Raw genomic sequence first — 24,394 nt, forward strand, 5'->3', positions numbered from 1 at the left:
AGGAACTGTCGTCACAAAAATGCAAGTTCGATTTATTGTCTCAGCTTTTTCTACTCAAAGCCTCAAGCATCAATAATGAGCAAATGAGTTGATGGTCTTTCACCATTGATCAGGCACAACCATTGGCACATGTAATGCACACATCTTTTGATCTCTGGACTTGACTATTCTGTTATTAGGAGTTTGTCTCGGCATTTCTTGGTTTGCTGCTCTAGAAGAGATCTTACTGGAAGCAATGTTCGATCAAAATACCTTCATTTACATCTCTAATCATTTACAAGGTTATAGAACACTGGGACACAGCTACAGCTGCTCCCTGAGGTGCATCTCACGCATCTTCACTCCATGAGTAAAATTGCCACGACATAGTTCCTTATGCACAAGTTCGACAGCTATCATTAGAGTTTATCCTTCATTCATCACCTCCCCCTAAGTTTTTAACTTCATATTATATACATATCCTCCTACACCTCCCCCCAAAATCTCTACTTTAGAAAGGACAGTCTCTGATGCTTTCACCTGTCTTCCTGAACGAGTGTGAATCTACTTCTGTCGTAAGAATCTGTTTACTCTGAGGTTGGTTCCTGGCAGTTTGATGTGTTACACAGTCTTCAATTTACCCAAGCCTTTAAAGATTGTGGAGGATTCCCTTCCAAGTTCATTATCTTGTGTTTGTGCGTTGACTTCACCTACCTTTATAAGCAGGTTCAGAGCTATGTCGGCTTTTCTACTCAACAAAGAGCATTCTTGATTCTGAATAACGTATCCTGTTTCAGAGATTCCCCTATCTTTGTATTTTAGTGTTGCATCCTCCCGGACCTCAGAGTTGAATAAAATAAAGTTATTGTTCAGCCATGAAACTCTGTCAGATAAAACGGAGACTCTAACTCTTGTATCCAGTTTGAATTCAGTGAGATGCCCATTTTACTTCACTGCCAGCACTCTGATACTTCTTCTTAGATGGTGATTTCCTTGTTGTCAAGGTCTGGAATTTCTTGAATGGAGGTTCCTTCAACAGATTTCTTGTGAAGATAAGGTTTTCTGGAATGGGAGACTGCTTTAAAATGGCCTATCCTGCCCCACCCCATGGCAATGTGCAATTCATACAGGGCATCCTTCCTGCCTGTGGACCTTCTTCCCTCATACTGAATTCAAACTGGATACAAGAGCTAGAGTCTCAGTTTTAACTGACAGAGTTTCATGGCTGAACAAAGCAACCGTTGACTAGAAAAGCCTGCAAAGCTCTGGACTTTCTTCCCACCACAGTAGGGATGTCAGATAAATGCAGTTGGTGCCTTTTCAGGATGGTTCTTTGGCTACTGTCTTGCTGTACTTTTGGTTTCACAATCCACAAATTTAATGACTTAATTGGGCTGTTCCTGCTGGATTTCCCTTGGGCAAAGTACAAAGAAAGGCCTTATTCTGACTTCAATCTTCGGCTTGTCTGGCTAGTTGTACTGCTTTATTCAGAGTTAAATATTTCCGAGATTGTAAAACATGAGAGAGGTTTTCATCTAAAATACCAATGGTTAATCTACCTTTGATTAAATTGTCTTTTAATGTTCTCTATTCATAAGTGCCAGCTAGGCATTGATCAATGACTCAATCCCTTCACCCTGTTTTTGGCTGCATCAATTAAATTTTGCCCTCTCTACCAAAATATTATTATGGAGACTGAAGTATGTATCAGAGGCTCTGGTATATCCTCATAGGAGACTGTCTCTTCATTCATCCACTGTCCAGCTAGCATGCCATCTGCAATGCCCCCAACACCATATAGCAAAATGCTATTTTGGTCTTTGTTATTTTTACTTACAAGACCTGAAACATTAGGACACTAGGTGAAATGCTGTGGCCAAAGTTACCATTATTCAGCCTGGGACCCTCAATATTTTGAAATGAATCTGGTAGGGGTAGCCATTTCTCTCCCCCGATTGAGGTTGCCTTTCCCACATTGCTGATCTTGCCAGTTGCTAGGCTGCCCTTGTTATTTGGTTGTCTCCAAGGTGGTTGCTGACTTGGTCGCTAAGTCTGCTGCTTTGTACTGCTGGGTTTCTCTTTAGGTTTTTCCTGCGGTTTTCTACTGTCCCTCTGTGGGTTTAGTCACTGTTGCTACCGTTGAGTTCTCAATGGGTTTTCTGTGCTTTAAGATGTCGAGCAATGGTTTCTAAATTTAAAAAGTTAATTTCTTTAAGATAAGGTTTCACACAAATATATTTATAGGCTTGAAACAGGTGGAGTGAAAGATCACTGTGCTGGATCTTTCCTGCATTCCAACTGCTTAAATCCTGCATTGCAGAGAGAAGCAGAGGAAAGGAGATAGAGCAGGAGGAATGAGAGCAGAGAATGAAAAGATGGTGTAGCTGTTGAAGTAAGGAAGGGAAGAGGGGATATTGGCATAGAAGGGATCAGAGTTATGACAGGAAAGCAAGAGACAAATCGGCAAAAGAAGAAGGATGGAGAAGAAGAAGAGTGAGGGGGAAAATTAACCTGACTCCAACTGCTACCACTTCTCCTGCAATCTAACTAGTCACCTCTTGTTTTCTTTTTACCTCCTGCTGCTCCCCGCTCCTCCATATCTTCTCTTTCTCTCCTCCCCCGTATTCTAACGCTTCCTATTCCTGCCCCTTCCTTCTTCTCTCTTCTCCCTACCACCTCCTCCACCCATCTTCTCCCCCCCCCTCCCCTCACTCACACCCTGCCATCCTCCATTCTGATCCTTTCCTCCCAAAATCCATTTGACCTAAAATCTCCACCTGGTATTGACTCGAAGTGAAATACCAAAGGAAATCAACTGCATGTTTTCAAATAATCTCGTCAGGAAGGGTGAATAAGGCAGGTGCTTTCAGATCCAAAACCACTGATGGCCAGGACAGAGGTGCTTAAGGTTCTCTGTTAATAGCAGACTTAGGTTAACAAGCAACTTAATTCAGCAACATAGATTTAAAGCAATATCTGTTCTCACCTTGAGATGAGAATAGCACACCCACATTTCTGTTCAGAGTGTTTCTCAGTCTCAGTCATATTCATATGTCTGTATGAATTCCACTCCTGAGTTAAAGTCATGTTTTAAATACATATGTAACATCTTTTCGATATCTTCTTCCCTGGAAATTAGACTCTCCCTCCCCCAATTTATACACTACAACAGACAAAGAGACACCCATCCCAACTTTGTTAGCTACAACTTGTACTGCAGCAACAAGTTGCCAGGATTCAAGGAGAGCGTGTCCTACCAAACTGAACATCTCAACAAAATGTCAAAAATGTACAAGGAAATAAAAGTCCACAGGATATCAAAGGCACATTAGAGACATTGATGTCTTGGAGTTGGAAGTACACAATTTTGATGATGGAAGTATGGTTGGCACTCAGTTCAGAGTTGATCAGAGCAGCTAGATTGTGTACCATCTGCCTAGGTTTGAATGGCATCCAAAAAAAAGGAATAAACTCAGGAACTAGGGCACAGAGTTTCTGTTGGAGGCTGAGGAGAATGGCTTTGACCTTGTCAATACTGAGCCACAAGTGTCAGTCTTCATCTTGCCAGGCTCCTGCTTTGTTCAAAAATCCGACAAGAGTAAATGACGTATTTTATAAAATGAATATTTATAACCTTCTAAACTCACCCATTCAATGTGAACAACTGAATCTATTCCATTTTTCAGGATGGTGCCTCATCCTCATTTAAATCCAATGCATCTGTTGCATTCTTGGAGCACTTTGAGGGATTATTTTAACATACTTGCAATATCTTTCACCCATTATATCTACTTACTGTACAAGGGGTCTGCATCCAAGGCTCTCCATCGATCTGCATCGGCAGGAACTTGCTGGTTCTGGAAAGGGATAAAGAAATGGAGACATTGCAATAACTGAGAGATTGTAAGAACTCATGGCAAAAAATGCACCAGAAGTGTTTTACTGTACATTAATGGAGCTCTTACATTTTCAAGGCCACGAAATTTTGTGACTTGTGCACCAGACACCGAGGTGACTGTGCTCAATTTGACACTTTCAGCGGATTTGAATGAATTGTGTTTGCACCAGTAGCTCGCCTAATGGAGAACATGTGCAAAACCTGAAAAGGAGCTTAAATGTAAAGAGATGAATGTACTTAAAGTATTTGAACAAATATTGATCTTGCCTTTATAAAGCTTCAAAGCTCGTTTGAAAAGTTTGCCAAGGCTGGGGGAGGGATTGGTAAATAACGACAAGCAGAAATGAAGTGAAACAAAGCCTAAAGTATAGTTGAGCTCCAGTTTGATGGCTGGCAGGGTGAATGCACGGAGGGTCATCATATATATAGAACTTCATAGTGCCCTGCGGCGGCACAGTGGTTAGCACTGCTGCCTCTCAGCTTCAGGGACCTGGGTTCGATTCCCGGCTTGGGTCACTATCTGTGTGGAGTTTGCACATTCTCCCCGTGTCTGCATGGGTTTTCTCTGCGTGTTCCGATTTCCTCCCACAGTCTCAAAATAAGGGTTAGCCATTCCAAAGATGTGTGGGTTAGGTTGATTGGCTATGCTAAATTGCCCCTTCGTGTCCTGGGATGCGTAGGTTCGCGGGATTAACAGGGTAAATATGTGGGGTTATGGGGATCGGGCTGAGGTGAGATTGTTGTCGGTGCAGACTCGATGGGCTAAATGGCCTCCTTCTGCACTGTGGAGTTTCTATGTTTCACAGAGGACAGACTGTAACCAGACTCAACAATATATGCAGTAAATGGGTACCACCGACAATGTTGAACCTGTGAAATGTCTGGTCTCCTCCCAACCTTTTTGAAAGTAAAGTAATGAAGATGTTGGTCCTTGCTAACAATTACTTTCAGATTCTCCTGAAAAAATTCTAAGTGTCGAATTCACGGAAAAACTGGAGTAATTCATGCTGGTTTTTTCAGCGTGAGTTTCAAAATAAACCTCCCACACTCGAAATCTCCCACACACTGACGTGAATCTCACTGAAAATCAGTGGGCTATTCCCGCTGGAGAGGCTAGCAGCATAGCGCCGAGTGGGCCACTGCGCATGCGCCAATCTGTCAGTGCTGAGATCAGCGCATGAGCAGTAGCCCCGAACTGCTGGCCTCCTAATCGCTGGTCAGCTCGGTCACTGGCCAGCCCTGTGACCCCTGCATCACTGGCCGTGCGCCCCCCATGGCCTGATTGCTGACTCCCTGGATGTGTCTGGGCAGGCTCACCCCCACCACCCCTCACTCCGACCCCCCCAGCAGGCTGGCCCTCCCTCACCCTGATGCCCAGCCCCGATCGCTGGCCTTCCTCCCTCTGTCACTCAGCCCAAGTACAGAGTGGCAGCAGGAGCCCCCACACCCACCAATCGCCCTCCCCAGAGGCCTTGCCTCCCCCATTAGGCCCCGCCCACTTGGCACTGCCCGACACCCGGTGGGCAGTGCCAAGGTGTCCCCAGGCATTGGCACTTTCCCCCTTGGGCACTGCTAGGGGCTCCAGGCTGGCACTGCCAGGCTGGCAATGCTCTTGGGGCTCCCTTCTGATGCCCAAACCTCTGGGGAGCCTCAATTGCCCTGCCTCACTCCAGTGGGGTCGGGCCGCCAGCTCTCCGCAAGTGGGGAGCTATAGTACACCCCACTGGAGCGAACCACTCCTGGCTGGGGTGGGAAGATGCTAGAGGGCCCGGATGATTTCAGTCCCGGGCCTGCTAATAAGATGGAAATTATATTACAATGAGAATTAACATAATTTATGAAGCTCTGCGCCGATTCCTGGCGTGGAGCTGACGGCACCGGAAATCCGGCTTGTGAAGGGCCCAGTGGGGGGCCCGCGAAATAGCCTCCGCTCGAGTCTCCTGACCTGCTGTCCTACAAAAACAGCACAGCGAGATGCGAGAATCGCCCCCTACATCTTTGATCAGGTGAATGACTAAATTGATATACGTAGCTATTGATGTTCAAGAGAATGATCCCAGGAACGAAAAGCTTGACGTTTGAGGAGCGTCTGAGGACTCTCTATACTTGGTTGAGTTTAGAAGGATGAGAGTGGATCTCATTGAATCTTACAGAATATTGCAAGTCCTGGATAGAGTGGATATGGAAAATATTTTTCTATTAGTAGGCGAGACTAGGATCCGAGGGCACAGCCTCAGAGTAAAGGGACGACCTTTTAGTTGAGAAGTTATTTCTTCAACTGGAGACTGGGGAACCTATGGAATTCGTTGCCACAGAAGACTGTGGAGGCCAGGTCAGTGAGTATATTTAAGACAGAGATAGATAGGTTCTTGATTAGTAAGAGGATCAAAGGTTATGGGACAAAGGTGGGAGAATGGGGTTGAGAAACTTATCAGCCATGACTGAATGGCAGAGCAGGCTCGATGGGCCTAATTCTGCCCCTATATCTTATGTTCTTGAAAGGATCCAATAGAATGAATGCATAATGCACATTCAAGGGATGAGCCAACTCTCTGGTACTGGTCATGTGCAAGTCAGTCCGGCATAACTCTGTGATAACCACTTATGTGAAGAAGGGGCTGAAAACAAGGCCTATTGTGAAATGTTCATGTAGCTGCAACAGGCTCTTGTAGTGCACCCTGGGGTATTGATAGTGTAGAAAAAATACCAGGTGTCATTATATCTGTTTTGGTGTCTGCTCAGGAACTTATCTTCCTCTCTCGATCATAAAACATCTTCATTCCTCTATATGGTGTTATTTAAATCTTTGATTCTTCTGGAATCTCCCAGAATTAATCATCCTAACAGGTCTGTGAATGACCCAGAAGAAAGATTATTGGGATATATGTTTCTCCCCTCTCATTTTGGCCACAGCAGCAACAACTGAATTCTAAAAGTCTATGTTGAAAACTAACAAGATACAATTCCATTCGATAGTAAGGAGGAGGCAGTGGCTAGTGGTATTGTCGCTGGGCTAGTAATCCAGAGACCCAGGTTAATGTTCTGAAGCCCCGGATTCGAACCCCATCAAGGCAGATGGTGAAATTTGAATTCAGTAATAATTTGGAATTAAAAGCCTGATGATCATTATCATAAAAATCCATCTGGTTCATTAATGTCCTTCAGAGAAGGAAATCTGTTGTCCTTACCTGGTCTGGCCTACATGTGACTCCAGATCCACAGCAATGTGGTTGACTCTTAAAATTCCAATAAATGCTGGCCTAGCCAGTGACATCCACATCCCATGAACAAATTAAAAAATATATATATTTAATTTGTGCTGCTGTGAACTACAAAGTTAATCTGAATGAATAGTTTGTTTCAACATGAAATGTTGCTGCTTCATTCAAATCCAACTTGGTTTGAATTAGCCAGAGTAGTTGAGTTTCCTAAGCTGCTTGACTTCATCTTTCTGGAAAAGGGAATTAACTTGTCAAAGATGTCTAACCACTCAAGTTTTTGGCCTCAATGGAATTCATTTACAGGTAATAACAAAAGCAGAGGTGGGTCAATTCCTCTTGAAGCTAATTGCTCATCCTCAACAGCTCTGTGTGTTGCTTAAACTCCACATTCAAATCAAAAGAGCTTCCGAATCCTTGGCCTGGCTAAAAATTAATGTGAAAAAATAATCAGAAAATTTCTAATATGAAGTGAGACAGAGCTTTGTTTCTGGCCTGTGGTGTTCAACCAAAGCCATGATCGTAGCTATCGGCTTTCTTCACAAATCAATCAATCTGTTCTGTAGCTGATCGATCCTTCGGGCTCATTTCCTATTAACTTGAGGGTTTCTCTCGGACTTGCACATCACTTACTGCCACATAGTACTTAGTCACATACTGCCACACAGGATGAGCTTCAGGCATTTATTAGTGATATCTTGCACCTTCTAAAATCCAGCAATGAAGTAACATTGTATCTGCAATAACATTGTACCTTCAGTATGAAATTAGATGTTGTTGCTATCATCTTGACTAATCTATTCATGTAGGTATGGCACATTATATTTTTAAAGTTAAAGTTTAATTAATAGTCACAAGTAGGCTTACATTAACATTGCAATGAAGTTGCTGTGAAAATCCCTGAGTAGCCACACTCCGGCGCCTGTTCAGGTACACTGAGGGAGAATTTAGCATGGCCAATGCACCTAACTAGCATGTCTTTCGGACTGGGGGAGGAAACCAGAGCACCCGGAGGAAACCCACGCAGACACGGGGAGAACGTGCAGACAGTGATCCAAGCTGGAAATTGAACACAGGTCCTTGGAACTGTGAGACAACAGTGCTAGCAACCGTGCCACCCATCTATTGTAGTGGTAATGGGGAATTACAATTGAGGACACTGGTGACCTTGTTTATCATTTGTTAACTTGTCCCTATGCTTTAAGTTGTCCACAGATGATAACACTTTACCCTGCTAACCTGGAGAAATTGGAGACAATTATTGGTTGATATATAGTTGTACCAAGGTCTACGGATGTGGTACAGAGCTTGTTGATCTCCACTGCAACCAAGAAATAATATACTTAAGGAGCTTTAAAATAAGTTTATCTTATGGAGATAAAAGTAGGCCCAAATTATTTCTTGAAAAATACTTATTAATATACATTTCAAAAATGTGCAAAGCATGCTGTATTAAAAAGGGACTCTAAACATTTCAATAAAAAATACACAACAAAGTCTCTCTGGCCAAGGAAATTTCCTTGCTCCATTCCAAATGGACAATTTGGCCCAAGTACTGTGCAAGAATTTAATTTTGATGTTTCTGTAATAGATCTGTGATCTCAATGAGGCTCTGAGCACAATAAGTTCAACTCAATATACTTAGAAGACATAATAGCAGCCCAGAGATAAATGGGCGCAGGCCATCACTCTTGACTGAGCATTCCCTCTGTCTGGCTGCAGACCTTCCTTCCTGGCCCATAGAATAGCTAAATCAGTCCTTGATAGGTAACTTCAAGTTGCATGGTTTTCACTGACAGGCTCCAAACAATATGTTTATTTAGAAACAAAAATGATGGAATTTGCATTGTGAGCATTTAAACCATAGTGCTGCACGAATAAATCAAACCAAATATCATGACATATAATATCCTCTGGTTACTCTGAAACATACCTGATAGTTAGCAAGGAGCATTGTGCTAGCCTTTTCCCTGCACTTTTTAGCCCTGTGTAGATCTGTCCCATCTCCATGGCCCCTTCCAGGCCGATCACTTCAAACAGCTGATCACTTGCATCTGAAAAGAAAAACAAGAAAAGAATGAAATACCATGCTTATGAAATTCAATCTCGTCAAAATATTCTCTTGATTCCCACTCGGTATCCAATCTCCTTTTCACAGCACTCTGGAAAGTCCCATTAGATCAAAGTCACTATTTTAAGCTCGAATTGTTGTGCTGTAATAGCTACACAGAAAATTGGCATTTCTGCTGTTGTCCACTGACCAGTGGCGTGTTACAGATCACTCCGGCAGTCCAAGTTGCTATGGCAAGGTACACTTTTAAATGAATGTTGTAGTCTCGGTCCAGAGGGGCAATTTTTTCACACAGCAGGTGGTGAGTGTCTGGAAGAAGCTGCCAGAGGCAGCAGTAGAGGCGGGTACAATTTTGTCTTTTAAAAAGCATTTAGACAGTTAATGGGTAAAATTGGTATAGAGAGATATGGGCCAAACGGGGCCAACTGAGACTAGCTTAATGGTTAAAAAAAGGGGCGGCATGGACAAGTTGGGCTGAAGGGCCTGTCTTCATGCTGTAAACCTCAATGACTCTTTGACTGCTGAGTTTGGTTGGTTTTCCTCCTGATTGACTCTGTCACATTAAGTGGGTGGCACGGTGGCACAGTGGTTAGCACTGCTGCCTCACAGCACCAGGGATCCACGTTCAATACCCAGCTTGGGTCACTTTCTGTGTGGAGTTTGCACATTCTCCCCGTGCCTGTATGGGTTTCCTCCGGGTGCTCCGGTTTCCTCCCACAGTCCAAAGATGTGCAGTTTAGGTGGATTGGCCATGCTAAATTTCCCCTCAGTGTCAGTGGGATTAGCTAGGGTAAATGCATGGGGTTATGGGGATAGGGCATGGGTGGAATTGTTGTCGGTGCAGACTCAATGGGCTGGATGGCCTCCTTCAGCACTGTAGGATTCTAGGAGTATTAATATGGTCTCAGTTGTTAGGAACATTAGAAGACTTGACTGAAATAGTTGTGCGAAAAACAAGATTCAGTGCACAGAATAGAAAAAGTTCAGCGATGAGAAAAATGGTATAAATAGTTTCTAATGTATATATCGGCAACAAGAAAAAAATCTGCTAACATAAAACACGTGGTGGCAGAAAAAGCAAGGGTGGGGGAGTTGGAATCAGACTCCAGTAGCATGTTGTGTACCTTCAGTCAGAATTGCCTGTATATCTCATAGTCATTTGCTTACATATGTCGACAACTTCTAAAACTTAGAAAATGTGCACTATGAAGAGTTCTAATTTTGATCAATGGACAGATAGCTGGTTAGCAGCAGAGCCAACCAATCTTCAAGTGAAAATCATGGCAGAGAATCACCAGACACACATATTTTTGCCAGACATGCTGAAAATCTGTGTGGTTGAGAAAAGAATGGAATTGCACACCAAGATTAGCACAACGGCTGGAAAGACGAGAAAATGGAATTTAGTTTGTTTCTCTGTTATTGGCCATTATGAAAATAATTTGCCATTAACGAAACTGTACAGCTTTTACATTAATCCTAAAAATGTGAACTTGTAAACCACTATAACTTTTTCATTCATAGCAAATGTACTATTTGTTTATTGTGACTAATGGCACCAGCTATTGAGCCACCCTGCTTCTTTGGCATTCTGAGGAACTTTATGTGGGAGGCTGATGCTTTGATCCAAATATAATGTTTTTGAATAAGTATTTGCTGACAGTCTTGTGGTCACCTTTCGAGGTAAGCTGCTGTTCCTAAGCACTATTTTTGAATGCCTGAGGGCAGATTTTCCAGACACCAACACTGACTTTGGATTGGAGCAACATCTCAGAACCTTAATGATCCACGAGTCTACTATTGTGGTCTTATCTCTGGATTAGTTAGCTTGTTACTCTAGAAGAGATCATGCCAGAGACAATGGTCTTTTGCTGAAAACACATTTATTTGAAATAACTATTTACAAAAGTTCAATAAGACAAAGATATAGCTGGAGCTATTCTCTAAGATGCTTCACTCTCAACCTTCTTTCAGTGAGTGACACCACGGTGACATAACTCTTTATGCACATGCTCAGTAACTATTATTAGAGTTAACCCTTTACTCGACAGGGAGTAATGGAATTTCCTGCCCTAGGTCATTTACGAAGCTATGAGACACACCCCAATGACTGCATGCCAGGCCTTGGAGATTCCAACCATAGTGTGCATAGAATCAGAGAATGATAAAGCATGGAAGGAGACCACTTGATCAATTGTTGACACAGATTGGCAGCAGGTTTTGCATGAAAGTTCTCCGATGGTCAGGCTTAAGTTGTAAAATCAGTTTGAGCCTTTAAACATTTTAATTCTTACAATTTTATGATCTGTCTGGCCCCAAGGTCTTTCTGGTGGCCAGATTTGTTTTCTGGTTGACCTTTTGGCTGGAGTTCCAGCGATCATTACTACTGGGAGGTATGTGTGTGTGTGTGTTGGGGGGGGGGCGGGGGTGCTAAGGAACATTGACTTCATGACTCTGTCAAGTCTACATGTACTGTGAGTAGCAGCTCAGCTCCAACATCTCAGAGAAATCCTGGAATTTTCCTCAGGCTATGCAAACCGGACAGAGACACAGTGAGCTTAGTGTATCTCAGGAGCAAGGTCAGGAAGATTGGTCATCTGTTTATTTCCAAACTAAAAATTTTGCAAATCTATCCTCATGTAAAAAAACTGGTTTGAAGGAATTATTACTTGGGGGTAAGTAGACAAAGAGCTTACAACTGTAATGATTCTGACACATGGGGCAGTAATTTGAGATTTAAAAAACTGAGTGTGTTTTACTATTTTATTTTCCTGGTGCAGAGCATCAGTTGCTAGGGGCTTAGATCAGGAAATAGAGTGTGAAGGTCAGAGGCTTCCATTGGATTTTACATCCATTCATTTTAATCTTAATTTATCTATAGTTTCACATTGGCAGAATAAAAATACACAAGGTAATCCAAGACCAACAGTTCTAACAAAACTATAGTCAAAATATTGGATTGTTATTCGCTTTAAAAATATGTGATTGTGGCAAATTTTCCTGTTCTTGCTTCCAGCTGTAATGGATCACTGGGTGGAGAGGAATCATACGAGGTAGATCACACGTTGGTAAATTAAACTATAGACAATTGGGCAGACTCTCCTCAGGTTTGAGATTCTTCATTCATGACTTTTCTCTGTTCACTGACCTAACTGCTCCAATATACCCAGATGGAGAAACAGGAAAACCTACCAGATCATTTCATTTATTGATGTTCATTCTTCATCTTTAAATAGCAGCAGAGATGTTTCTGGCATCTGAGAAGATCGAAGATCTCCATTAAAATGGTATTCCACATGTTAGTTCACTACTGGCGCAAAGTGATGCCAACAGCACGGGTTCAATTCCCGTACCGACAGAGGTTATTCGTGAAGGCCCCGCTTTCTTAACCTTGGTCCTAGCCTGAGGTGCAGTGATCCTCAGGTTAAATCACACCAGCCTAAGGTCATTGAGGGCTACGATGATTTTACCTCATCAATGGGACACACAAAAGACACTACCCACATTTCATAACATTCTCCAAGTATTCCCAGAAAGAATATTGGTTAATCTATCACCTCATATTCAATCTCACAAAAGTTCTAAAATATAAAATATTGGGTTTAGTAATTTCCTTGTCTTGATTTTGTTCCTTGCTGTTTACTCTTAATCAACCTCCACAATTGTTGGACCAGATGATGGACCTGCACCAGAAGGAGCACTGCTAGCACCAGGAAAGCCACCTGGTGGTTTACCAGCACCCTGATAGAGCTTTGTGATGATAGGGTTGCAGGTCAGTGAAGAACTATGAAGATTGTGTAGTGCACATTATACCCTGCTATTCTGCTGTTTCTACTGTGACTTCTCTGCTGGCAAGTTTGGCTCTGCTATTGGGCCATTCTGGTAAGAGCAGCATCCATCACTGAAAGGTAATCCTCATTTATTGAAGCTATTTGTTGGTTCTTGCACTGAACTCCACTGTTCCTCTGGCTTTTTGTTTTACTTTGCTATTGCCTAGCTGACCAAATTGTCCCCTAGGCTGGGCTTTGATACTTCTTTCTTGAGCTTCCTTTCATTTTGTTTGTTGGTTCTCTGCCTGTGGTAAACCACTGTTATCTTATTGCCTGTGTGTGTGTGTGACATGCCTGGACATGCCCCTGCCGGCCAGGTATAAAGGTGACTGCTCCCCACCCCCTGCCTCAGTCTCTGGACCAGTTCATCGGCATGGGTGTGCTCCAAGTCTTTTGCTAATAAAAGCCTATTTGTTCTAACATACAAACTAGTCTTTGCTTGATTGATAGTGCATCACTGCCCAAGTCTTTCTCCTCTACTGGTCCTGTAACTGGCAGGAAGCAAATGTTCAGGCAAATACCAGTCTGGAAGTCAGCAGATAATCAAAACCAGGTCCAGAGGTCCATAGAGGAGAATTACTTGATGTAGAACTAATCAACGGAATAACAGTGAGGCATGCCTACTAGAATTATAAAAAGCAGTGAGAACATTGATGCATGCAGCATATTGCCAAATCAATGACGCAGTCCACAAAGCATCGACCTCAAATCTTGTATTTAATATTCAATCGCATCTCACAGAAAATAAGTAACAATAACTTGACTTTCACTGACTGAGCATGTTCACCTATCCAGTACAACTGCTCAATCTTACTTAAGAAATGATGCCGGTGTTGGACTGTGGTGGGCTCAGTAAGAAGTCTCACAACACCAGGTTAAAGTCCAACAGTTTGGTATCAGGAGCTTTCGGAGAGCTGCTCCTTCATCAGGTTATTTAAGAAAGGACGTACTTGCCCTATAGGAAGTGCAACACAGGTTCATTAGTCTAATTTTTGGGATGTAGGGATTGTCCTACAGGGAGAGATGAATAGACTAGACAATTATTCCCTGGAGTTTAGAAGAATGAAAGATCATCTAATTGATACACAGACATTTTTTGAGAAGTTTAACAGCATAGATGCTTAGAAAATGATTCACATATTTTAATGTGGGATTTAATTTGTCTTATTATAGACAGAGATGGTTAATAGTTTAAAGGACAGAGAGGAAGAATTTACAAAATATGCACAATTTTCTAGATCATTATGTTTCTGGCCCAATAAAAAAGGAGGCATCACTGGATCTGGTTCAGGGGAATGAGGTCAGTCAAACAGATCAAGTGTCAGTAGGAAAACATTTAAGTGACAATGATCATGGCATTACAAGGTTTAATCGATCTATATAGATAAGGACAAGGAGCAATCCGAAGTAAAATTAATTAACTGGGAGAAGTATATTCATCACATTTTTCCCTCACTTCAGCTCTGAGGAAGAGTTTTACAGACTCAAAATGTTAATAAGGGGCAGGATTTTCAAGCTGTTCTCACTGGTTTTCCATTCCCGCTGACTGAAACCCCCACTGTGGGTTGTCTGGTAGCCAAGGATGCGAACAACAGGAAACCCCATTGACACCAGTGGGATCTGATGGGTCGCCTCTGCTACTCCAAAAGAAAACTGCAGGGGGTGCTGACATTTCCATCCTTTGTTTCTTTCCTCACAGGTGCTGCTAGATCAGGTGAGTTTGTGAGCATTTTCTGCTTTTACTAGCTGGGAGGAAGCCACCTTCAAGAGGTGAGAATCAATCTGCCCAAACTAAACTGGAATCAAAGACTGAGGGGCAAACTGTATTTTAAAAAAAGGGCTGTCTTGAAAGAGAAGATAATTTGTGCATAGGTAGGTATATTCTCATGAGGAGAAAACATAGGGCGTACAAAGTCAGAGCTCCCTGCACAACAAAAGAGATAGGATTTAGATAAATCAGAAAAAGGGTGTATGTGGCAGATGGCAGGTGGGTAAAACAATGGACAGCCAGGCTGAAGAGAAAAAGTTCAGAGAAGTGTAAAAATAAAATGAGAGAAGCAAAGAGAGAGTATGAGAAAAGACTGGCAGCTAATATTAAAGGTAATCCAAAAGTCTTTAAAGACATATAAATATAAAACAATGGTAAAAGGAAGTGTTGGACTGATTAAGGACCAGAAAGGGGTTTATCCAGGGAGGCTGAGGGCATGGCTGAAATACTAAATGAGCCATTAAATCTGTCTTTAGCAAGGAAATGGATCCTGCCCTAATCATAGTGAAAGAGGAGGTAGTAGAGAAACTGAGTGGGCTAAAAATTGATAATAAGGTGGTATTGGGTGGACTGGCTGTATTTCAAGCTGGTAATCACTAGGGCCAGAGGAGGTATATCCAAGAACACTAAGCAAAGTAAGGGTGGAAATTGCATAAGCATTGACCATAATTTTAAAGCCTATGTTTGCCTATGAATGTAGGAAAGTTGAAGTAGAAGATCATCCATGGTCTTGTTGAATGTTGGAGCAGACTTGACAGGCCATATGGTCTACTCCTGTTTTTATTTTTTGTGTTCTTGTGAAATAGTCCACTCCTCCTCCTATTTTTCAACATTTTTTTATGTACTTAACTTGCAGCAGCATTTTAAAAGTTGTTACTCTTCAGGTTTCCTATTCCCTGAGTGCTTCCTGCCCATGGTAAAAATGTGTAGATAGCATAGACAAAGATGCCTTTGGAAGTTGACAGGGTTTGATCATGGCACAACTGCACAAAACTAGTTATGATAGCATAATGACCATGACTGAGATTTTCCACTCTGGTTCACTTTCGATGGATTTGGAGACTGGAGTGAAAAGCATCTCAAAGTGCAAAGTTGCGTGTTACATTGGTGTAAACACGTGACGTGATTGTCCCCTCCAGCCATTAATGTTGGGGCACTATTAGCAGGCCCGTACGCCGGAATCATCCCCCCAGTCAGAAAATCTATCCATGGTGGCTTGACAGCAGAACGCCGTGAATCACAACTGGTCTCCGAAGGCATGCACCTGGTGAGCAGGCCTCTCAGGGGAGTGTAGCACTCAGAGTGGAGAAGATTGTGCCTGGGTAATGCCTGGGCACCACCCAGCCCCCACTGGCACTGCCCTGGCAATGCCACCTCTCCCCTGGAGCCAGAGGTTGTTCCAAAATTAATTGGTTTGCTTACTATGAGCTGGGACGGCCTTTAAACCTGACCTTCCAATCGGCACATTTCCAAGTTGATGGCAGGGCGGGCAAATCAGAGACCTTCCTGCCAGTGATCATGGGACCCGATCCTTGAAGTTTCCCCGCCCACCCCTTCCCCCCCAAGGTGCTGCACAGTACAGCAGAGAAAGCTGGCATTGCCGTTGGCAGCATCAACACTGCTTTTCCCGCCTGCCATCGATCTTTACTGATTTCCGGAACTATCTCACTATGTTACCGGACGAGCCTGGGGATTAATAACCTGGTAGCATGAGTTCGAGTCCCATTAGGACAGCTGGGGAATTTGAATTCAATTAATTAAATAAATCTCGATTTTGAAAATAAATACCAGTATAAGTAATAATGGCAATGTAATGAGTAAATTCTCATTGAAAAAAAAATCTACTTTCCTATTACCCTTGCATGGAATAAATCTATTGTCCTCCCCCAGTCTGGTGTTTTTGGGATTCCTGACCCCACAGAATAGAATCATAGATTGGTTATGGCACAGAAGGAAGATCCTTTGACAGGTGATGAAGTTTTTCTGTTTGTTGCCATTGCTTCTTCTGCCAATTACCTGAAATCTGTGCCCTCTGGGTCTTGACCCTTCCATCAATGGGTTGCTCCCTCTCTCCTCTGTCCAGAATCCTCACAATTTTGAATACCTCTATCCAATCCTCTCTCAACTTTCCCCTCTGCAAGGAGAACAGTCCCAATATCTCCAATCTTTCTAAGTAACTGAAGTGGTTGGTGGGGTTGACTCTTAATTGTCTTCTGGAATGGCCGAACATGCCACTCAGCTGCAGCAAATTGCTATGCTTGCAGCCAGTCAAAAAATCAACTTACCACCAGTGCCTTTAGGGCATTCAGGGATGAACATTAAATGTTGGTCTCAATCCAAGAATGAATTAAACTAAACTGATGTAATTTTTGGTCTGACTACAGAATCAGCATTGTGATGAGCTCAATGTAAAATCTTCTGATATATCATCTTACCCCTTCTACCTACATGGTGGCACACTGGTTAGCACTGCTTCAACACAGTGCCAGGGACTCTGTTTCAATTCCAGCCTTGACTGACTGTCTGAGTGGACTGATGGAATCTATCCAAGGCTGCTCAGGGAGACGAGAGATGAAATTGTTGGGCCTCTGACGCAAATCTTTGTCTCGTCACTGGACGCAGGTGAGGTCCCAGAGGATTGGAGGATAGCTAATGTGGTCCCGTTATTTAAGAAGGGTAGGAAGGATAACCCGGGTAATTATAGGGCGGTGAGCTTGACATCCGTGGTGGGGAAGTTGTTGGAGAAGATTCTTAGAGATAGGATGTATGCGCATTTAGAAAGGAATAAACTCATTAACGACAGTCAGCATGGTTTTGTGAGAGGGAGGTCATGCCTCACTAACCTGGTGGAATTTTTTGAAGAAGTGACTAGAATGGTTGACGAGGGAAGGGCCGTGGATGTCATCTATATGGACTTCAGTAAAGCGTTTGACAAAGTCCCTCATGGTAGGCTGGTGAAAAAGGTTGGATCTCATGGGATAAAGGGGGAGGTGGCTAGATGGGTGGAGAACTGGCTTGGTCACAGAAGACAGAGGGTGGTAGTAGAAGGGTCTTTTTCCGGCTGGAGGCCTGTGACTAGTGGTGTTCCACAGGGCTCTGTATTGGGACCTCTGCTGTTTGTGATTTATATAAATGATCTGGAAGAAGGTGTAACTGGGGTGATCAGTAAGTTTGCGGATGACACAAAATTGGCAGGACTTGCAGATAATGTGGAGCATTGTCAGAAGCTACAGAAGGATATAGATAGGCTGGAAATTTGGGCAAAGAAATGGCAGATGGAGTTCAACCCTGATAAATGCGAAGTGATGCATTTTGGTAGAAATAATGTAGGGAGGAGCTGTACGATAAATGGCAGAACCATAAAGGGTGTAGATACGCAGAGGGACCTGGGTGTGCAAGTCCACAGATCCTTGAAGGTGATGTCACAGGTGGAGAAGGTGGTGAAGGCGGCATATAGCATGCTTGCCTTTATAGGACGGGGCATAGAGTATAAAAGTTGGGGTCTGATGTTGCAGATGTATAGAACGTTGGTTCGGCTGCATTTGGAATACTGCGTCCAGTTCTGGTCGCCACACTACCAGAAGGACGTGGAGGCTTTGGAGAGAGTACAGAGGAGGTTTACCAGGATGTTGCCTGGTATGGAGGGGCTTAGTTATGAGGAGAGATTGGGTAAACTGGGGTTGTTCTCCCTGGAAAGACGGAGGATGAGGGGAGACTTAATAGAGGTGTATAAAATTATGAAAGGCATAGATAGGGTGAACGGTGGGAAGCTTTTCCCCAGATCGGTGGTGACGTTCACGAGGGGTCATAGGTTCAAGGTGAAGGGGGGAGGTTTAACACAGATATCAGAAGGACATATTTTACACAGAGGGTGGTGGGGGCCTGGAATGCGCTGCCAGGCAAGGTGGTGGAGGTGGACACACTGGGAACGTTTAAGACTTATCTAGATAGCCATATGAACGGAGTGGGAATGGAAGGATACAAAAGAATGGTCTAGTTTGGACCAGGGAGCGGCATGGGCTTGGAGGGCCAAAGGGCCTGTTCCTGTGCTGTATTGTTCTTTGAGTGGAGTTTGAATGTTCTCCGTGTCTGAGTGGGTTTCCTCCGACTGCTCCGGTTTCCTCCCACACTCCAAAAATGTGCAGGTTAGGTTTATTGGCCATGCTAAATTTTCCCTTAGATAGTGCCTGGGTGCGATTGTTGTTGGTGCAAGCTCAATGGGCTGAATGGCCTCCCTCTGCACTATAGGGATTCTATAATCTATGGAGACTGAGTGGGTGAGAAATTTTACATTTCTGATTTTTAAGAATGTTACACACCTTCTTCACACTTTGCTTAAACAATAATTCTGAATAATTCTGATATGTCTTTCACAAGACATATCTCCAATTCATAGATTTAGGAAAACAAGTCTGTATCTGCTGCTCCCATCAGGAGTGGCACTTGCAGGAAGTACATCTTGATAAGTACAGGAGACAGGAATGTGGCTCTTTGATGATTCTTTTTAATATCCATGCATTAAAAACAGTTTATTTGGATGTTCACTCAGAAGCAATAGCAACAAACAGAAAAACTTCTTCACCTACAAATAAAATGGGCTGATATGATGGGGGACTGGTGGAATTATTAAAGAAACACAGACAAAAGCTTACTTCCTTCTGAGTGGATGAACTAAGATGGATTAAATGTCTTCTCCCATCCCACTTAATTTGTAGTCTTATAACAAAGTCTCCTTTCAAACCCATTCTCAAATGAGCGGGAAAGCAATGCTTCATGTGAAGTTGAGAAAGTCTCATTGGTTGGTCAAATTACTTGTATCTTTTCAGAACATTTTAGTTCCCACATTGTGCAATGTCTGGACGGAAACGGATTGGAGCTAAACAAGGACATTAACGTATATAAAAATCATCCTAAGTTATGAAAGCAAATTCAGAGCAGACTTCCTCTCGAAGCCAGTTGAGCTTCTTCAATATTGATTTAGTGCCACGCTACTGTGTTAGTTCCCAACGTGCAGTCTGTTAACCCCAAAGCAAATCTTGTGGATTTGCAGTGGCTGGCAGCCAGCTAGAGGCAATTTCATCTGAAGGCTAAAAGCAAAATACTGCAGATGCTGCAATCTGAAACCAAAACTGAAAATGCTGGAAAATCACAGCAGGTCTGACGGCATCTGTGGGGCGAGAATTGAGCCACTGAGTTTCGAGTCTAGATGACCCCTTGTCAGAGCACGTGGCAGTGGTTCATCTTAAGGCTGATGTATATTCAGTTTGGGGACTGCCAGGTTTGCAAGTTCATAATGCAAAGGTTTCGAATGATGGTAACAACTGGATCGCTGTTGCTGTGGGAAACTTGTGCATCAGGAGTTAAGCCCAACATGAAAACAATAAAAATGAATACAGTCAGACAAAAAATGATCTCTTCTCATCAGTGATCCAGAATGGAGCCCTACTTAATGATCTGTTGGAATCACAAGAGGAGGATCCTTATTGTGAACCTGACAATGTAATTTCCTATACGAGTTGAGCAGTAGGTAGCAACCAGTCACAAGGCTGGGAAACTGGAAATAAAATAGACCCTTGCAGATCAGAATCAGATGGGGCTAGCAATCTATAAAAGCTGACCTAATAGGCTGAATTTTGCTTCCAGGCTTGGAATCCTGGGATCGGCACAACCTCCAGCCCTGATCCCACTCAATACTGCTGCACGATGCTCAACTGCATTTGGAAAGAGGCAGCCAATTAGTGGCCTGCTGGTGCATTTGCCATCCTATTATGGGTGCTGGATGGGTTGAGGCAGTGGAATGGCTACGTGCTGGGCCTGTTACAAAGTGCACCTGGCAGCTGTGATTGTGGATGCTGGTGTCCTGGGAGACAGCAGAGTTCAGATGGCAGTAGAGCAGCAGCTCGTAACACTGGAACCATCAACATCACATGCGAGTGAGCAGCAGGAACGCAGTGAAGGAGTGAATAATAATCTGAATTCCTTCACTCTTGGCTCAGCAGGAATAAAGGGCGCGCAACTCAAGAGGTGTTCTGATGGTGGCGTTGCACTTCCCAATACAGTGACGACTATGGAGGAGGGGGAACACCTCAAGAGAAAGAGCTCAGTCCATGGACGGGTGGCATTTCTTACCACACTGACAACCATGGAGGAGGAGGTACAATTTGAGGGAAAGGGATCAGTGCAATGGTGGAGTGGGACTTCCCACTGCAGTGACAGCCATGGAGGAGGAAGCTCTGAATGGTGCCAGGATTGCAGTTCAGCATGAAGTCAGCCAGGAGGAGATGGGTGTCCAGCCGAGAGAGGGTGAAAGAATGTTACCCTTTCCACATGAAGGAGTGAAGCATTGCCCTAGTTTGTCTAGTGCAGGCCAGTCCATAAAGCTGTTATGAGATGCTGCTGACCCAGAACGATTTCCTCACCAAGTTGCTCGTACTGCAAAGATGAATGGAAATGCAACCAGATGCCCCCAGTTGCTGCTTCCCACAGATGCTTGTATACACCATGAAAGGGCTCGGGCAGACAGGGATGCTGTTGAGAGTGGGTGCCAGATGGGTTCAGTCTATCTCAGTGGATAAAAGCAAATTATTGTGGATGCTGGAATCTGAAACCAAAAGAGAAAATACTGGAAAATCTCAGCAGGTCTGGCAGCATCTGCTAAGAGACGGCTTTTCTCTCTGACAGGATTCCTGTATCTCTATGCCTTTTAGCTTTGACAAAGGGTCATCTGGACTCGAAACGTCAGCTCTTTTCTCTCCTTACAGATGCTGCCAGACCTGCTGAGATTTTCCAGCGTTTTCCCTTTTGGTTTCAGTCCACCTCACACTGAAGGAGTGTCATGAAGTTAAAGCCCACAGCCCTATGGGCTCGAGTAGCCTCATCAATCTGAAACGCAATGTACTCTGAAGCTCTCTCATACACAACAGCCAGCATCTGCCTGGTGCAGTGTCGGGTGGTAACTTGTGAAATGCCACTCAGTCTGCTGCCACCCTCTGAGATGAGATAAACCTGTTGGACTTTAACCTGGTGTTCTTAGACTTTTTACTGTGTTTACCCCAGTCCAACACTGGCATCTCCACATCATGACCCTCTGAGATGACCCAGAGATAAAGACGTGAGCGGTCACTGTCACTTTAAGGGTTACTGGCAGAATGAGCCCACGCAACCTGTGAGGCCTGAGATCCTCTGCATGATGGTACACAAATCAGCAACCACCTTCCTCAATATTAGGGGAGGCGATGGCCGAGTGGTATTATCGCTGGACTAATAATCCAGAAATTCAGCTAATGTTCAGGGGATTCAGGTTCAAATGATGCCACAGCAGATGGTGGAATTTGAACTAAATAAAAGATATCTGGACTTTATAATCCACTGATGACCATTGTCGATTGTCGGAAAAACCCATCTAGTTTATTAGTGTCCTTCAGGGAAGGAAATCTGCTGTCCTTACCTGGTCTGGCCGACATGTGACTCCAGAGCCACAGCAATGTGGTTGACTCTCAAATGCCCTCTGAAATGTCCTAGTAAGCCACTCAGTTCAAGGGCAACTAGGGATGGGCATTAAATGCTGGCCAGCCAGCGATGCACATGTCCCATGAATGAATAAAAGGCATAATCTGAAGTGGCAATGCTGCTCTAACATGTCCAGGAAGCTGAGTCTTTGGCCCCATGGTGAGTGTAGAATCTTTGTGCTCTCTCTGTCCCCTCAGACAACATCTCTTCTTCCCTCTGCACCAAGGGACTGGATTTGTGGCTGGCACAGCTGCTCCTCATCACTGCTCAAAGTCAGCTCAGAGTAGCTCAGCCCCACTTCCAGAGGTGGCCGCATTTCCCATCAGCTGCACAGAAACAGCTGTCTGGATCTGCCCCATTGACCCGTGTGGGTGCATCTCCCCTGCAACTGCCCCATTGCCTCCACCTGAAACACTTTGCGGGTTCTGTTTCTGCAATGGCCAACTGTGTGTCAATGCAGGAGCTCCTCTCTGTGTATTATGCAGTGTCAGCAATGCCTCTTCAATCTCTGAATGACTCCCCACTGTGCAGCCACCTCCTTTTCTAGGACCTGCTGTTCACCAATGTGTTTCCCATACATCACATTGAAAATCTCACACAGCCCTGTGACAAATTCTCAAGTGGCTGGTTAACTGTTTGAACTGAAAGTCTGCCACTTCTGGGTAGGTTGCCATGACCACTCCCCACCTTCACCCCCAAAGAAAATTTGTCCACCAAAATCGTTGGGAGGTGGGAAACTGTTGGGAACTGGTTTGTCACTTGGCGCTGCAATTCTCCCAACATGCCCACTTCCAAACTTGGCTTTGCCTTGTGACAAAATTTCAGCCCAAAACGCCAAAGAAACTGAAACAGTTAGTTTGGGAACTCAAAACAGAACAGCCCTGAGCTTCTTCTAAGATGTGAAAACAAGTAGTTGCATGGAAAATGCAATGCAATGTAACTAATGCAAAAGGATAATCCTGGGGCAACGTTATGGAATAGTTTATACTCTAAATTATGATCCAGCAATAGCTGATGAAGAGTCAAGTGTTTCATGCTGTTTCTTTCTCTCTCTTTGTGGTTTAGTTTCTCATACTGTGTTGGGTATTTCTGCGCCATGTTCTTTTGCTCTCGGCCATTTTTCTCTCTCTCGCCTACCAATGCAACACACTCTCTCTATTATTCTCACACATCATTTTGTCTTTCCCAAATATTTTTTTCCTTTTGCTCACTATTTTTGTTGTTTCTTTTTATCTCTGCTGTTTCACTCCCTCGGAGGATTTTCTGGTTAAAAGCTAACCTGCCTTTAGGACCTCAGGGCCCCATTACCGAATCCAAGTGCTACTCCAAGTGCAAGATGACATTGATGGTCCGATCCCATGCCAGGTGTGATGGGAATGCCGGGATCCACTCTGCCCCTTCTTTCTCAGATGAGTACCTGAGGTTCTTACTGGAGGTGGTAAATGTCCGACTGTTATATATTTAACTGGTTGCATGATTGCCTTAGGAATGGTCACATGATTTGATGGTGATGTCATTGGGGTGTTTCACAGGCTCCTGTTTAGTTTCAGTTAGCACTCTGTACAGGCATCAGCTCGTACAATAAATCTCTTGCTGTAATTTTGAATCTATGTGGACAAACCACGTCTTTGTCTAAGCACTGCCTGTAAACTCTGCCTGCTGAGTAATGGTGCCTTATCTGGATCCTTCTGCCTTGTACATCCTACTGCCCTGCACCCCTTCCAGCTGCGGCTCTTGGCCCACAGGTCTGGCCGGTTGCGACTCCCATTTTTGGCCTTCCGCTGACATTTCCTGTCTCGTTATGCTCCTTGACCATCGTGGAGGCTGGGGGGGTGGGGGGGGGGGGGGGGGGGGGGGGGGGGGGGAGAATTACGGCAGGAAAATCGTGCTCAACATCACATCATCCGAAATGTAAAAAGAAAATCCTCCCGGAAAGCTTGAATTTGAAAGTCTGTTGATATCTGCTTACTCAAGACAATCTAGGTACATTTGCTGAAAATGCTTATTCCGTGATTAAGCAGAATATTATGCACACAACTCCACAATTCAGTTTCTTTCACTGGTCAACGTGAGTTGCGTCTTGACTGTATGTATCAAGTTTGGCAACGAGATGAGCAGACA

The 24,394-nt window shown here is 43.8% G+C and overlaps 1 protein-coding gene across 6 annotated transcripts in view; it reads right to left on the minus strand.

Moving 5' to 3' along the window:
- dgkb (diacylglycerol kinase, beta) overlaps positions 1-24,394 on the minus strand; it is a 679,678-nt gene that overhangs the window by 50,835 nt on the left and 604,449 nt on the right. For all 6 annotated transcript variants that reach the window (XM_078228107.1, XM_078228097.1, XM_078228136.1 and 3 more), the window contains 2 exons: positions 9,029-9,149; positions 3,776-3,836 (listed from right to left, as the gene is read on the minus strand). In XM_078228107.1, the coding sequence (XP_078084233.1) occupies positions 3,776-3,836; positions 9,029-9,149 (182 nt within the window). The remainder of the gene's footprint in view (positions 1-3,775; positions 3,837-9,028; positions 9,150-24,394) is intronic.

The sequence above is a fragment of the Mustelus asterias genome, chromosome 2 (genome assembly GCF_964213995.1).
Source record: "Mustelus asterias chromosome 2, sMusAst1.hap1.1, whole genome shotgun sequence".
Lineage (NCBI taxonomy): Eukaryota > Metazoa > Chordata > Chondrichthyes > Carcharhiniformes > Triakidae > Mustelus > Mustelus asterias.